This window comes from Anser anser (assembly GCF_964211835.1).
Source record: "Anser anser genome assembly, chromosome: 5".
Classification (NCBI taxonomy): Eukaryota; Metazoa; Chordata; class Aves; order Anseriformes; family Anatidae; genus Anser; species Anser anser.
In genome coordinates, this window is record NC_139725.1 from 23,263,853 (window position 1) to 23,280,535 (window position 16,683).

Here is a 16,683-nt window from a genome sequence, read left to right on the forward strand (position 1 = left end):
GGCTGTGACTGCTACGTAGAGAGTATGACATTATGGTAATCTGGCCTGATGCTTTGGTGTAAGAAAGACCATAGGAGTTGTCTGAATTAATTCCTTTTCAAACAGAGCATCTCTTTTAGAAACAAAGTCCAATAATGTAGAAATAAAACCACTGTATTTGTTTTCAAGCAAGCACTTGTTTTAGCTACTTAGAATAAGAAGCAAAAATAAAGAAAAAAAATGTCACCAGCAAAATAATTGTTGTGTAGTCTAATTCTACATACCATCAGCTGTCAGAAATTGGGACTTGCTGTTTCTTTGTCTGCAAGGCAGATGAATCAATAGATAATCAGATTTCACTTTCTCATACTGATGCTTATCAAAAAAGATCAAATCACATTCTAACTTTTCTTTAGAAATTAAACATTTCAAACTCCCGCTGCCACATTCAGGAGAGCATGTCTTTCAATTCCTTAATTATTTGATCATTCTTCCCCACATTCATTCTCGAGTGTCCTAGCTTTTTGAATTTTAAATGTCAGGTATGAATACAGAGTTCCAGTTGCAGTTGTATCAGTGCCAAAAGAAGAGGTAGTAAATCTGTATGCTTCTTTTGATATTCCCCAGTTCATGGCATAAGCAATTCACTGAGAGTTCATGTTCATTGGTTACCCACTCCATTAGCTAAATTTCATCATTGCTTTTCAGAATAGAGTCCATATTAGAACAGCTTGCCTGCAATGTTTTCAGAGGCCTGACACAGTATTTTGCAAAATCTGACTTTGTATTGCTGTTAATGGACTGCTTATGCAGTCTTCTCATTAAATTACAAAGTTATCTGTTTTTTCCGTAAGCCATGGTGGTACTCTAATTATAGTATTTTCCTTTATGTTTTTATTTGTTGAACTATTTATCTTTTCTTCCATTACTTTACTTCCATTACTGGTGAGGGGTCTGGAGAACAAGTCTTACAAGGAGCGGCTGAGGGAGCTGGGATTGTTCAGCCTGGAGAACAGGAGGCTCAGGGGCGACCTTATCGCTCTCTATAGGTACCTTAAAGGTACCTATAGGTAGCTATAGGTACCTTAAAGGAGGCTGTAGCGAGGTAGGGGTTGGTCTATTCTCCCACGTGCCTGGTGACAGGACGAGGGGGAATGGGCTAAAGTTGCGCCAGGGGTGGTTTAGGTTGGGTATTAGGAGGAACTTCTTTATTGAAAGGGTTGTTAGGCATTGGAATGGGCTGCCCAGGGAAGTGGTTGAGTCACCATCCCTGGAGGTCTTTAAGAGACGTTTAGATGTTGAACTTAGTGATATGGTTTAGTGGAGGACTTGTTAGTGTTAGGTCAGAGGTTGGACTAGGTGATCTTGGAGGTGTCTTCCAACCTAGACGATTCTGTGATTCTGTGATTCTGTGACTTTGAGAAGTCTACAATTCTGCAGGTTGTTTTGTTTCCCTTTTTAATAACCAGCACAACATTAGTTTTCCATCTCAGTTGTTCCGAAAGACAATCTTTGCCATTACAGCTGTTTAAATTTTTCTTTCATTTTTTTCTGGATTTGCCAATATGGGTGTGCAACTTCAGGGAGTCCTCTTCAGCATCTATATCAACAGATGTTAGAATAGGAAGTGTTTCGTCATTCTAAGATATTAACACATAATACTACATTTTCCCAAAATGTTGAATTAAAAAAGGGAAGTGATGGATATTCAGGAATGGGAGAATTAGTGTGATTCTTTTTGTTCTAAAACTGTTAGCAAAACTTTTAATGTGCCTTATGTTAGTTGACAGTGCTATTTCTGTACATCTTCTAGCTTCCCGTAGTGGTTTTGTACAACTTTTAGGTTTCTATTTATATCTATTGCTATCAACTTTCTGTTTTGAACATTATATGTCTGTATATATAAGATAGCTCCTTTTGCAGCCTGCCCATGTCTGTGTTGTTTAGTGCATTTATTTTATGAAAACCATGAAAAACTAAACTTAAGACTTATTCATGGGCTTCTGTTTGAATGATTTTCCTCTGTTTTCAGTCCTGTGAAAGTGTCCCTAGAATGACAGAAGACTTAAACGTCTTAAACACATCTTAAGACTTAAAGACGTTAAGACACAAAAATGACAGAAGACTTAAAGATTTAATCTCTGTGCCTGAGTGTCCTGAGAGATTTTCCTTTCTGTCTATACTTATTATAAAAAGGTGTATGCAAATTGGAACACAGCAGCCACGAGCATTTTTATTAAGAAACAGTATTGCTGGCAAGATGTTTGGAGAGTGCAATCTTAAACTAAGATTTTGTCTTTGCTTTCAGGGCAATTTAAAAATAAAGTCTCTTAACTGTCCGGTTTCTATTGAGTGCCCAGCACCAAGACAAACTTTGTTGTGATCTGTTTGTGATCCCATTCATCTTTCAGTAGTTTTGGTTTCCCTAGTGATCTTGTCCCTTGAATAAGATCCTGTTCTAAAGCTGTACAGTTCGACTTTGAAACTCTCAGGTAAGAAGTCCTAGAAACCTAACATGCCCCTTCCTGAGTGACTCACTATCTAGAAGTGTATATACGTATACATATACGTATATACGTATACATATGTGCGTGTGTGTGTGTGCATGTATGGTATCTTTACATAAAAGCTGTAAATTTTTTTCTTTTTAAAATATAAGACCATGCAGCTACCCATGCAGTTAAAAGGAGAGGTTTGGCAATGTAAATCCTTTTGGCTGTTGTGGACAATGAATCCCAAATGTCACATAGTATGTCGTAGTCAGATCTTCAAAGAAATTCTAAATTTGCGTAAAACAGTGTTTTAGAGACATTTCTGTCCTAGTTGTGTTTATTATCTGTTCTGGACAATTTCGTCTTTTTTTTTTTTTTTTTTTAGCTAGAAGGTTGTCTTTTGACTCCCTTCGTGGATCTGGTTCTAGGTATGTGCGCACATGCTGAACTTATGTCCACACTCAGCCTTCTTTCCCATTTAATAGAGATTATATTCATTATAGGGTTAATGATCCCAGTAAACCTATGTCTTGATTTTGTATCTTCATCCTTTATTAATAAGGATCCTAGTTATTAATAAATGGAAGCAAAATAGACAAATGACCAAGGAACAACCTAGTGATTAGTATTAAAAGTTACACCAACACAATTCTATCAAATTCACTTCAAATGCTCTTACTGGAATATAGAATTAATATTATGAGTGATGAAAGAGTATGACATTTTCAAAATCTCTCTTAAAACTAAACTTAAAATGTTAGGGAGCTCAGGAAGAAGCTCAGGAAGCTTCAGGAAGAAGCTGCATATTTGCTTTAATTGAAAGAATAGCTCTGTTTAGAGGTGGTTTGTTTAATGTTTCCTTGCAAAAAAAAAAAAAAAGTTTTAAATTCATCTTTAAGCAATTACTTGAACTGACGTAGATGTTGAAAGAAGTGAAGTGTATGTTGGAAGCCGAGTAGAGTTACAAGAAAGCGAGAATGAGCTCTAGATCTCTTACCTTTGTGAGAGCTCTTACCTCATGCACAGAAACTTTGGCTGAATGTAAGCAGTTTATTTGTTGTGCAGTTCCTAAAAAGATCAGATACCTGTTTTATGTCTGTGCAGTTTAATTAGTTATGAACCTGACTGAGTCCCCTTAATTGATGTAATGCTTGCTCAGAGATACCTAAGACACATCTGGTTGTAGACTCTTAGAGATTTATTTTTCAAAATAATATGTAGAAGTGGCTCTTGAATTGGTTTATTTTCATATTTCTTAAATTAACAGTTTGTTTTCCCAGGCTCAGTATATGGCAGAGTATTAGTAAGACTAGCTTCAGAAAGAGTGAATGGATGTGAGGGACTCTTTAGTCACTGCCTTATTTCTTTCTTGATTAAAGGAAGTGGAAAAAAATAGTTGTTTTTATTAGTTTCATCACCCATACATCACCAACAAAGAAAGTTTCTGCCTCTTCCCTAAAGGGCATGAAAGTTTCTGCTCCAGTTCTCAACCTCCTTGGTGAGAACTTCTGCAATCTGTTCATGAAGCAGCCATGTAAGTGGATGCTTGTCAACAATCTGATGCTGTTATTGTCACGTTCAGCTCCTAACCATTTCTGAGGAAACTCCACAATTTGGTACTGGGGTGGTCCATACTGGGTTGCACAGAACACATCTACAAACACAGTGTAAGGCTTTCTGCTAAGATCCCCATGTTGCCTTGGAAAGAACAATGTGGCAGTAGTGGATCAGTGTTAGTAGAACGTTGCTCATGAGCTCAAGATATGAAATAACAGAGAAGGCACAAACCATTGGTGCTTAGTGCTTGCCCTCAATGCTTTTTCCCAATGCATTTTTTTCAGGGAAACTAGGCAGCATATGCAAATGTGGTGCATGTGACAATACTTTTTGCTACAGGAGGATGCGAAGACCTGTTTTCTCTTTTCAGTTTCATTGTTTTGTTTGTTATATTACTTTTTAAAATATTCCTGTTGAATTAATTGCTTAATGTACCTGATAGTGAGGTCAGCTACATGAGCGTGTTCTCATTTGCTTGATGTGTACTTCCTATTATAATGTTTACATGACAGCATCTTGACAATTATTTGACTGTTTTCTCAATGTCTGAATTATTCTTTCATTATGCCTGCTTGACTGTGTGTTATCATCATTACTTCGGTAGCTATAATAGAATATTACAAAACACTGAGGAACTAATAGTAAAAAAAAAAAAAAGAAGCTAACTCTTGCAAAAGATCAATTATATTTAAGAGTGAGAGGCTATTTCAAAATAAGGTAGTCCATATATGGTATTAGTGAAAATCAGTTTCCAAGAAATAAACAACATATATTTTTGGTAACACATTATGTACAGTGATTCAGAAAGAAATACTTTCATGGAAGTCTCTTTGAAAAATAAATCTAGTCTTTTTAATGGAAATAGGGAAAGTGATAAGAGTGTCTTATGGTAGCACAAATAGAGTTATATTAATTATGCTAAATTTCTCTTCATTTTGGAGAGAAGTGTTATTATTTAAGACTTTCCTTGTTTAAACGCATTGAGTGTAGGGTTGTTCCTGGCCAGCAGCCACTTCCCAGATGCAGTTCAGGAGCAAAGAGAGAAAACTTTTCTTTTCCTTCAGATTTTTTAAAATCACTAAAGCAACAATGCCAAGCATCAGGACCTACAAAGTCACTGGGATTTTACTGAAGTTTTCAATTGCAACCACACAAGTAAAATTTAACAACCTTTTTGAGACATGTTTCTGATATGTCCACATAGCTTTCTGTTTGCTGTCAAGTAAAAGAATCTAGTTTTGACAAAAAATGCCCTGTTAAGAAGGCCTTATTTTGATTATCTTCTTGCCATTGGGAAAACTGGGAGTTTTTAAAGTCTGCATAGTAGTAGCTTGAGTAATGCGGTGTGTACTCTGTATTTTTGGCAGTGCACAATTTGAGTGGCGGAAGGCAAGCAGCCGTACAGCAGCAGGAGGCATAGGTAGCATTAGAGTGTGTTTGTTTGGAAATATCATGCAAAGGAAGCAACTCCTTCCTTGGATGACCGCAGGGAACAACCTGTTCTGGAAGAGACTGACCAAAAGGTCCCTCAGAGGTCAGGCTCTCTGCAAAACAGCCGTCTTTCTATGTTTCTCCAGAGCCATGTTTCATCTGTTTCACAGATATTTCCGTGAGGGAGCTCAGCTGTGTTTTTCCTCTGCGGTCATTGCTGCTGGCAATTCCACAGATGGCAGCGGGGAAAAAAGTTGGAAGTTTGGGGCCAAATCTAGTCAGTGCATGTGGGCAAAGGACTCTGGTTTTGATCTGTGAGATATGAAGAAGTCTGATTCCTGCAGCAAATTGCTGCAGCAAACAGAATTAGAGAAATATTTGTATGTGTGTGTTATTTAAAATATTGTTTATGTCAGGTAATGATACAAAGTTTACTCCTTCCTGATAGTCTACTTGGAAAAGGCTTAACTTCTATGCTGCAGGTATCTCTTTATGCTTTATAGAATGTGTAATTAGTCAAAATTTGTAGTAAAAAATAAGAAATAAAAAAATTGAAGAATAAAACTATACTGCAAATAGGGAGTGATGCTGTCCACATTAAAACATTTGGTAAAGCAGCTTAACTGATGTTAGGAAAAGTCCAAATGGCAATGACTCTCTGAAGATATATTGGTACTTCTAAATAAACCAAAATGAGAACGCTGGCTTAAGCATTGCTCCAAAATTACGTAAGCTGTTCAGTTGTTTAATTGCACGCATCTTGATATAGTTTGAACTGTGTCGAATCACACTCTTTCAGATGATGCCCAGGCAAGGTTTGCATCCCAGCATGGCCCAGGATCTGTGTCAAGTAGGCCGTGGGAATGCAGCCTCCCTGCTTCTGGGGAAGAGAGTTCAGCTTCATGGCAGCGAGCCATTTCTGTGCCACTCAGCCTCATCACCAGAGAGTGGTTCCTGCCTGGTTTAGTGGATGTAATCTTAGAAATTTATGATTCACTGGGCGATTAAATCAGAAGGAAACCTTTTTGGGGATCACAAAGGCAAAAAGGAAGCAAGGACTTAGGGTGCTGTTCCCATTCACCACTTGAACCCTTGTAAACCTGGCTCCTTGCTACTGTCCTCAAGGCTCTCTCCTAATTCTTTGTGTCATCTTTCTACACTTCCTTTATTCAAATCTTTTCTGCCTCTGGCCTAAGTGTATTTTCCTTGCTCAGGGCCTCTCCCTTCTAATGCTTCCTAAACCTTCCAAAGTTTCATGGTTTTGAGTTGGAGAAATAGAGCCTTTTAAAAATCTCTTGACTTTCTCAAGGAAGTTAACAGTGACTGCCACAATTAGGCAACATTTTAGGCAGATCTCTTGGCCAAAAGTTTTCTGCTTTTTGGTGTCATGTATTTACAGTGCTGTAACCTCTGTAGAGAAAGGAAATCCTGACTTCTAAAAATACAATACATTTTTACTTTAAGAATGCCAAAGAAGAACGTTTCAGTTTGGTTAATATGATTGTTTTAAAAATTCTATCATTAATATAATTATTTAAAAAAAATGTGTCAGGTTAAGACTTTTTATTATTGTTAGTTTCAATGTTAAGGTTAGGTCCACAAACTTGTTTTTGTTGGGTTTACCTAACTATTTTATTTTTGTTTTAGAAGTTAGGTTAGGTCAACAAACATTCAGCATGACTCAACTTTTCCACATGCTGTGAAGACATTGTTTAGTGCACAGTCCTTATGTGTTCTGGACTATTATCTTTGTGCTGTGAGAGACTTCCAGGTTTTATCAAGGTTCTTGGTGGTTTTACAGTATTCACTAAGTACTTACATAAGAGGAAGGCTTGTGAAAATCTAACTAATTTAAGAGGAGAAAAATAGCTATAGCTAAAAAAAAAAAAAAGTTTAAAAAAGAAAGTCAATGTAGACTAAAAAAAATAAAAAGAAGACTTGTTACTTCCTAGAATAAAACAACAGACGCTATCCCTTATGTGTAAATGTGCAAAACTGTAGTAAAATGATCACAGTGACCTATTTTTTCAACTATTGGATTCCATTAGTAGTTACAGTGGAAACAGCATTGATGTTTAGAGTACATTGTTTCCAGATTTTCCAGATACATTTCTTCCACCAAAAGAACTTTATTTCTCATCAGTTTTTCATTTGGGGTTTCATTTGAGCTAGTGTGCAAACCTTCAACATTTGTAATTGTTAAATGTAATTGATGAGAGAGCTCTGCTTCCATTAGACAGTCTCACCTTTCCTTTTAATTAGTTTCTATTAAAAAATGTCCTTTACTACAGCAAAAAGGAAGGCTGAATACATTCTCCATTCAAATAAATATGTAGATGTTTGATTATAAGTATTGAAAGTTTCCTAATACATGTTGGAAGTATGTTAATGTTTAGCTATAGTAGGTCTTCCAAAGTTCTGTCTTCAACAGTAAAATGATTTGATTGTCACAGCAGCTGGACAGAGTTTTAAGTCATATATTTTTTTCACAAGTTTGTTTTTGATCTTTGTGTTGAGAACAGTCATTAATAAGACAGCACATTCATGGAAGTGCATAGTTCAACCTGTGTTGGCATGTGTATGGATGTATGCCTTTGAAATTGTTGACTGATAAAATATGTAATGGATTATGTGAATTACTGAATACTTATAATGTGAGGCCTTAGTTATTGAAATTTAACGTCTGCAATTTTTTGTAGTATTACTTGAAGTCTTTTTAAATTAAAAGCTGGAATTTGGATAGTCATTTGACTTCTTATTGGTAAAGTCTTTTGGTGGATTTTCTGTAGATATTTACTGTTGCTAAGGGTAAAAACACTTCAATGATTGCTTTCACTTTGGTATGTGCTAAGGAAAGGTTGGTGTTGAGCTTCTTCTTGCACTGTGTTTTATGGATAATTGGCTGCCATAGTACACATAAGCTGTGCAACATTGAACTATTACTTAAAATGCTGACCAGAAAGTTTTTTTTTCCATCTGAAAAAAATATTTGCCTTTTTTTTGAAGTCCCACGGTTAGAGAAAAGTTAAATGATATTATCAGGAAATGAAAGAAGCACACGACTTCAGTCTGCTTATGGGTGACTTCAGATGCAAGTGTTGTTTCCTGTTTTTTACCTTAAGAGCTGCTACAATATGATATAAAACAAGTTTTATATAACTGTTTAGACAAGAGTTTTTAAGTAAGAGTTTTTAAGTACATGTATTAAAAAAAAAACAAAAAAACAAACAACAACAAACTGTTATGCTTTTCCCAAATAATACACTTTTATTGTGGTAACATTGCAGTACTTGTAAGGAGAAATTATTGGCATAATATGAGAAAAGCATCACTGAAAAGTCAAGAATGCTGAAAACTGACATTTAAGCCTTTGTTGAAAATTTTTATAAGTAAACTTTTTTAGGCTGTTTGTAGCTCATGAGGTACTATACAACTTGCATGTACATTTTATTTCTTGAGGGGATGTAATGATTAAAGTATTACTAAAGTAGCATTCACAGTCCGTGAATGATCACTGCTTCTGCATTCAGTAGGTATTAATAATCCAAAATCTAATAAACAGAATTAAAATCCCCATTATTCAATACTAAACGCTTTGTATTCAGAATTGTAATATGTTTGTGATCATTACAAGCAACAATAATGAAAAGCAACTTGTTAATATTTCATTTTCCATTTTGAATAATTTGCAGCTTAATCCAGGGACATCGTGTTCTCGGGATAGCTTAAATTTCAGTCGCCCTCTGCCATCCATGGAAGCTGATTTTTAAATTCAGATCATCTCTAAATTACAACTTCTCCTCCTCAAGCTGTCTGAAATCAGTTTGACTCTACTGTGACATAATTATTTATCTCTATGAATGCTATTTTGGACTAATGGCTGAAACCGTTTCTCCTGCGAACTTCTATGTGTGTTTTACAAATAGTTACACTGACCAGTAGTAGTCATATTAAGTCAGTTCAATGCAGCTTTAGGTCTTCCTTGAAGTCGTAAGCCCATTAAACACCTTATTTTCTATTTCTTCTTGACAGCAATTCATTTTTGACATGTCATTGGCATGATTATGGAAAAGAGTTGTTTTTTTTTTTTTACAGAAGATCATATTAACAGATTGTAATTTGCTCTGAGAAGAGTAGCTGTGTATATGCAATATTACCTTTACAACAGTTTTCCCATAGTACACATCGAACTGCTTGCCAGTAATACAGAATGAGGGAATGCATATAGTGCTTCCCCTGTAAGTCTACTGAACTGACGTAAATATATTTTTAGCAATAATGAATGACATCTGCATAGCAAGGTTGGGCAAAATTAAAAGCTCTTATAGCAAAGTGTAAATCTGATACATTTTTGAGGATAGTTTATATTTTAATTTTTCAGAATTTCTTCTTGTATCAGTTATCTTTGATTTAGTACATTAATGAACAAAGCCTGTGGATATGTAACACAGTTTCTTTTGTTAAATCTCAAATTCTGTTTTTGATTCTTAAGGAAATATTCCATTTCCACATTATAGCATTTTCTGTGACTATTTTACTCGTGGTAATTCCACTTACAGCAGCTAATATAGTGAAAAGGCTTTTTATTAGTGTTGGGAATTCAGGTCCAATACCATCATTTGTAGTTAGTTTTCAGTTAGCTTAGCTCTAGTTAGCTTTTAGGTAGCTTGACATGTATGCATTTCCTATTTTGCTCTGTATTTGGCAAAAATAAATGCTATTTATAGTGTTGTAGTACCAAGCAATGTGTCGGCTTTTTGTTTACTTTTGTTTGTGCATATCAACATTATTGTTGGCAGGAATAAGCTTAGCTGAGGGAATATTTTTGTCACTGTTGCAACAGTTGGTCCTTACACAATGTTTTATTTGGAGAATTGCACCATCAAAATGGCTTTCTTGGCGTGAGAGTAGCTCATGTGGGGAAAACTCACTTGAACCCAGCAGATAACCCTTGTATAGAATTGAAAAACAAATTGTGATCGAATTTTTTATCTCTTCAGAATGTAATGATACCTCAAAATATACATATTTATACACACATAGATAATACATGTAATATAACAAATACTTCTTATAGGTAGAAAAAATTGAAATAACATAAAAAGAGCAAATGGAGTGGGAAAATAAAGGGACAACAAGCAATTTAAGTCATAATGAATTTAGAGGGAAATTGCCTGTTTTATCTCTGCAATCCAGTGAAATGAGAAGATTCTGTCGGTGTTTGAAAGAGGACAACAATGTCCATTTTGAGAGATACTTTTAATTTTACACTGCATCCAAGTAATAAAAAAAATCCCTCAATACAAACCATCAGGCTTGTATACTGTAGCAAGGTAGGGATCTATATAACTAAATTTCCTTGGGATTACTTTCTTATGTCTGCTCTGAGGACATGAGTCTGCCTGCTGCCAGCTCACGTGCAGGTGTATGCAAAGCAGAGCTGCTCCATCCACTGAGCACCATGGCACAGGGCCTGGGCAGCTCCATCAGGCTTTTAGTTTCAGCTCAGTGCTGCCGGGTCAGGTGTTGAACAGCTTTGTAAGATGCTTGGGTGTCTCCTAGCACCCGTATCATCTGCTTTTTTATTATCTAAGCTTACCTTAACTTAGATAATAGAGTATATTGACAAAGAGAGTAATTGCAGTTCAGATTACGTCTCCCCCTGGAAAGTTTTGATTAGCTCAGCTTAATGTAAAGCAAATTTCTTTAAAAACAAGAGTAACTATTTCACATTGAAGCCATGAATTTGGCATATTATCGATCTAGAAGAATGCTTTTGGCACTATGTTGAATAATTTGTTACATTAATGAGATTTTGAAACAATCATGGCTTAAGAATTAATCTAGAATAGGACTGACCCAACTTCAGAGACTTTGATGCATTTCATTCGAAGCAGGGATATGACTATTTTGTCTCTCTTTTTCAGTGTATTCTTTAAAGCTATGAAGCATAACTTTCTTAGAGTGCTTGGATTGATTCTGAAGCTTCTAGTAATCAGTAATGAATGTATTGTTTTATTCTTTATTCTTTTCAAAGTAATTTGCCCTTCAAAACCTGTCACTTTTTCTCTCTGTCTGTGCTTATCATTGGGTTTCTTTCACTGCATGTTGGTAAAGCTCCCAGATAATACATGGAGTAGTTCAACAGTGGAAAATTGGATTGAATTTTCTGTATCATAAAAAAGGGTTTCTTGGCTATGTGTTCAAAGCAAAAGTTTGGTTCTTTTAAGCTAGGAACATGAAAAAACTCACATTCTTGTGCTGCAGCAAAAAGGAGTGAAAAAGTTTTGCTTATATAATAATCTCATGTTCAGTGTACAGCTGCAGAGTTTTTTGAAATGCTTTCTACTTTGAATAGGACTTACTCTGTTTTCCAATAGTACAGTTTCAAAGCTCCAACACCTTTGAATAGAAACAGGTTATTATGGTTAAGTTTGGAAACATAGTTTTATATTTCAGTATCTTAAAGTATACCCCAGAAAATAAAAATCCTATTATATGATATCTCGTTGCACTTGAAAATGGTCTTTTTTGACACTGTAAAAGAGATCTTACATAGGGTGTGATTTTTGTAAAGAAAGATTGTCAGTAACTTTTCATTCTTCTTCTCTAAGTGTGAAGTTGTGAATATTATGAGGGCTTTAAGTGATACACTTTAGTCTCAAGAAATAAGTATTAGCTAATGACCTATCACTTAAGAGTTGTATCTTAGGCAGAGCTGAAAAATATTTCTGCTGGCCTCCAGGCATCATTTTGCCATGAATATTGTAATCATGATAGAATCATAGAATAATGTAGGTTGGCCGGGACTTCCAGAGGTCCTCTAGGCCAACCACTTTCTCCAGAAGGATCTAATCAAGTTGCTTGGGAACTTGTCTTTGAAAAGACATCAGCAGTGAGTAAGGGATGTGCTTATTTCTCTCTCATTTACTAGTGGACACCGCATTACTTGCAAACAAAATGAAAGCAAATGAGTTTACTTGGGTTGCGGAAAAGCTATTTTTAGAATACCATGATAAATATTGCCATATATGGAAAAATATTTAGTTTGGTACTAATGTGAGCAAGTGTCTACTTTGCCCTCAAAATTAATTATATTCATTGTATTTTACAGTTATGTATTTTTACAATGTAGTAATTTCTTATGGGTTTGTATTTACAGTTTCCTGAATGTGGTTTCTATGGAATGTATGACAAAATTCTGCTCTTCCGCCATGACCCTACCTCTGAAAACATTCTCCAGTTGGTGAAATCAGCTGCAGATATCCAAGAAGGAGACCTAGTTGAAGTTGTCTTGTCAGGTAACTAAAAGAAAAAAAAAATAAAAAGGAACTAACAGCATGACAATTGCATGTGAAGACATCCACAGTTTTGTCCCAGGAAAAGGAGATTTTGTGTGTATGGACTTTCATCTATACTGGGTCAAAATCTCAGATGTATATGTGCCATACATTAATTTTTGAATTCTTTTTTTTCCTGTTGTACAGCTTACTTTTTGACAGCCTATGTCCATATTACTAGTTAAGCAACAGGTTAATTTTAATGAACAATTTGAAAAATGTGTATTCTGCATTTTTAGAGGAAAATCATCCAGATGGGCAGCACAGCCCTTTTCAAAGAAGCATATTGGAAACAAAAAGTAACAAGTAACAACAAAATACAATATCTGTATTAACATTTTAGCATTTACTTAATTAATAGAGAAGCTTAAAAATTAGAATTGGTTTTAACATATTTTGCATGACGTATCAATAGTTTAATGTTTAAATGGATAGACTATACATTTTTCTGCTAGCCTAATAAGCAGTGCTGTTTGTTCATAATTACCTGTGGAGGAATTATGAAAGCCATTCTTGCTAGTAGTGACCTGTTTCCTTTTTAAAAAAAGGATTTTTTTTTTGGCACTTCATATAAGCTAAAAGCTAAAATGTCTACTGGAAATAGAGTAATTGCTTTTTCACAGCCTTTCATAACAATGCCTGTTCAGGCTGCTCTAATTCCTTATGTGATTAAAAAAAACCCACATATTTAAAAAAGTAAGAGAAAAATTTTAATTTTAGTTGGGATAGTAAATATATATTATTTATGGATGGCAGTCCAAGAGGAGTGCTGGATACTCCTTGTAAAGGACTATATATAAATGATTGCATGGAAAAAAACAGAACAAAAGAAGATAAATATTTAGGGCCTAGGAAATACAAGGAGACAGTAAGCCGATAAAAAGCCAGAGAATAGAAGCTATAGTCTGAAGGTGTTTAGCAGGTGAAGGGTTGTAAGAAGAGATGTAGGATGAGTGAAAGGCCACATTTTGGAGACAATAAAATGACAAATGGATTTAAGGAACACGTTTGGCCAGCAAAGTGGCCATAAAGGTTGGATTACTCTAACTGAAGGAAACAGAAATTATGCGACTGGAATGTAAAGGAAGTCTGGGGGTGCTGTTAGGTGTTAACAGGACTTGTCAAAAGCCTATGTATAAGAAAAGATGAAGTATGTAAATAGGAATGACGCAAAGTTTAGAAGGATATGCAGTAGAGAAAATGCTGCAATTGTAAAGATGTAAAAGTGGCATTTGTTAAATGAAATTTAGAAGATGTCTGAAGGGCTTTATTTTTGCAGTTGGAATGCAGTTAGACCAGCTGGAAAGACAAAAATAGGGAGGTACATATGTCATGTACAGGTGAAAACTGAAGCTGTAGAAGAGTGCAGGATTAACAAATAGAAAGCCGTAGGCCTAGTGGTTGCTGAAAAGATGGGGAGGTAAGTTAGGTTAATGTCATCTTAACCAGTTGTACTTTACTGTATAGGATCCTATTTCATACTCTGATTAGTATAGGAAGTAGAGAATGATGCAAGTTATTCCTGTAAGTCATCGTTCATCTATTCCATATCAGGAAACAAATCTTTGCGTCTTGAAAAGATGCCAGAATCCCTATTTCAGATAATCCACTTAAAATAATTGCTGCAGATCAATAAATCAGATGCAGTGAAAAAAAATCAGCAAGGAATTTAGTGTTTTATTTAATGCATATTTTTTATGATTTTGAAACAGAAACCACATATCTTCCAGTTCTCCAAAATTAGGCAAGTAGCTGTTGAAATCTTCAAGAGAACTATACTATTTAAGAGCACTAGGGGATTTATGCTTTTATTTTGTGGGTGAAACATCTCCCCAAATAAGTGGTCAAGTATAAGCAAGTCTGTGGTAGTTAGAGGAAGGCTCTTAAACCAATACTGCTTGAAAGTATGGGTGGTACTTACAGGTACCTGTCTGTATGTGCTTTATAAAAATAGATCATACAGAGTGTTGTCTGAAGGCTTGAATTTTTTAATATGACAAAGTAGTGTTGTACTGTGTTCTAGTAATCAAATTTTAGTTAAAGGCAAATCCCCGAAGTATAGTATTGCACACTTCCTAATAACTCTGTTACACAGTTCTTAACAGTATTGATCAGCTGTATCATTTGATCTAGTTGTATTTTTGAGGAACTCATGAATGAAGTCTGTCTTTGCCTTTGCCTTCTTGATACTCACTTTTGTCATTTCTATGATGGCCTATTTCCATTTCGCAGTTCACTGGCTATCAAAAGTTGTGTAACTGCACCAGTGTGTCAGAAAGAGTTAGAGGAGAGTAGAGAATACAGTGGGATCCAAATCATTTTGAAGGTCATTGTAATGTAGGAAATTCAGAGATTATGGAAATTGTTGTATTTTAAATACATTTACAATGAAAATGTTTTGTAAAAACATTATGATGTATTGAAAACTAAGCATAATATATTTTTTGTATTGTTTCATAGTTTTACAGGAAATAGGGCGTAATTATAATCCTTATATGCATAGTCAAAACCTTTCTGAATCTTGAAGTCTTAATGTCATTACTGTGTTCTTTTTTTTTCCACAAAAAACAGTGATAGGCAGTTCTAACCCCCTGAGAATAATTCTTGTTTTAGGTTTATCTTCCTATTAGCAGTAGTTAATAATAGAATTTGTTTTTCTCTCTCTTTCCCTCCCTTCCTCCCTCTCTCTCTCCTTCTCCCTTAGCCTTTTTCTCTTTCTTTCCCCTACATCTAGAGCTACTTCTGGAAAATACAAAGATGCAAGTTATCGTTCTAGTATAACCATCTCTTTGACCAATCACCCATCCAGAGATTTGTTAAAAGCAGTTTCCCATGTTTTGAGAGTACCTGATTTATGGACTTTTAACCACAGCCATCAATCATGTCCTTACTAAAATAAAGTGGCTTTTTTTTTTTTTTTTCCTTATAAGTCAGGGTTGAGTAATCTCAGGACTCTTTGGCAAGGTATACTCATTTCTTAATTCCGTATAGCCCAAAGACTATGATTTTGTTTCCGTGTTTTTATTGAACAATTGCACTAGTCATTTTGCTTCTGTCCGCCAAAAGATTTAAAACTCTTCATTGACCCTTACAAAGAAAAATTTTCTCTAGTTCTTAAGAAAATAAACACATGCATTTATAATATTTCATATTAGCAAAGCTTATAAAGTATTCTTTTTAAAAGCACTTACTTTTAAACTAACTTCAGAGGCAGTAGAGCTGGAGCAGTACAGAATACATTAAAAAGTGATGCCATTAGTAATGGTATTGCTATCAAGCTCTCACAGTATTTATCCAATATGTTTGGTGGTCCATATTAGAAATGTGCTCTGACCCCATGGAAAAGATGGCAAATTACATCTTTTTAGATTATGACTTAATCAGATTATTATGTAGTTTATACTATTATAGATTTGTAAATTGTCATTTGTTTTAGTCATTTATTGCAATATTTACTTAGAACAGATAAATTGCAAGTAAATTTTAAAGATATCTTTAGATGTAAGTATTTGCAAGTTGCATTTAAATATAAACTACATTTTTTTTCAGATGTTTAAACTTTTTTTTTTCCAAATTGGGATTTAATATATTCTGCAGAGCTTTTACAATTGCAACCTAAATTAGGATGTGGCTTGGAAATTAAGTTAAACAAACAAAAGAGCCAAAACCAACACACACACAAAAAAAAAAAAAAGGCACTGAATCCTTCGCCTTCCCCTCCATTTAAAATATCCCTCCCCCAAAACCTGAGAGCAATAACTCTTTTTGCAGAATGGAAGTGAGAAGCAGTCTAAGGCAGTATATGTGCTGTGCAAGAAAGGAAACCTGTTTCGAAAGGTCTTCTGTAAGTGTTTGTTTTGGAGAAATTGGTAAAAGTTTTCAAT

At 35.0% G+C, this 16,683-nt stretch overlaps 1 protein-coding gene across 6 annotated transcripts in view; it reads left to right on the plus strand.

Annotated features, from left to right (window-relative positions):
• The window catches only part of PRKD1 (protein kinase D1), a 131,567-nt gene that overhangs the window by 56,635 nt on the left and 58,249 nt on the right, over positions 1 to 16,683 (plus strand). For all 6 annotated transcript variants that reach the window (XM_083837127.1, XM_083837126.1, XM_083837128.1 and 3 more), the window contains one exon: positions 12,622 to 12,760. In XM_083837127.1, coding sequence (XP_083693253.1) covers positions 12,622 to 12,760 — 139 coding nt within the window. The remainder of the gene's footprint in view (positions 1 to 12,621; positions 12,761 to 16,683) is intronic.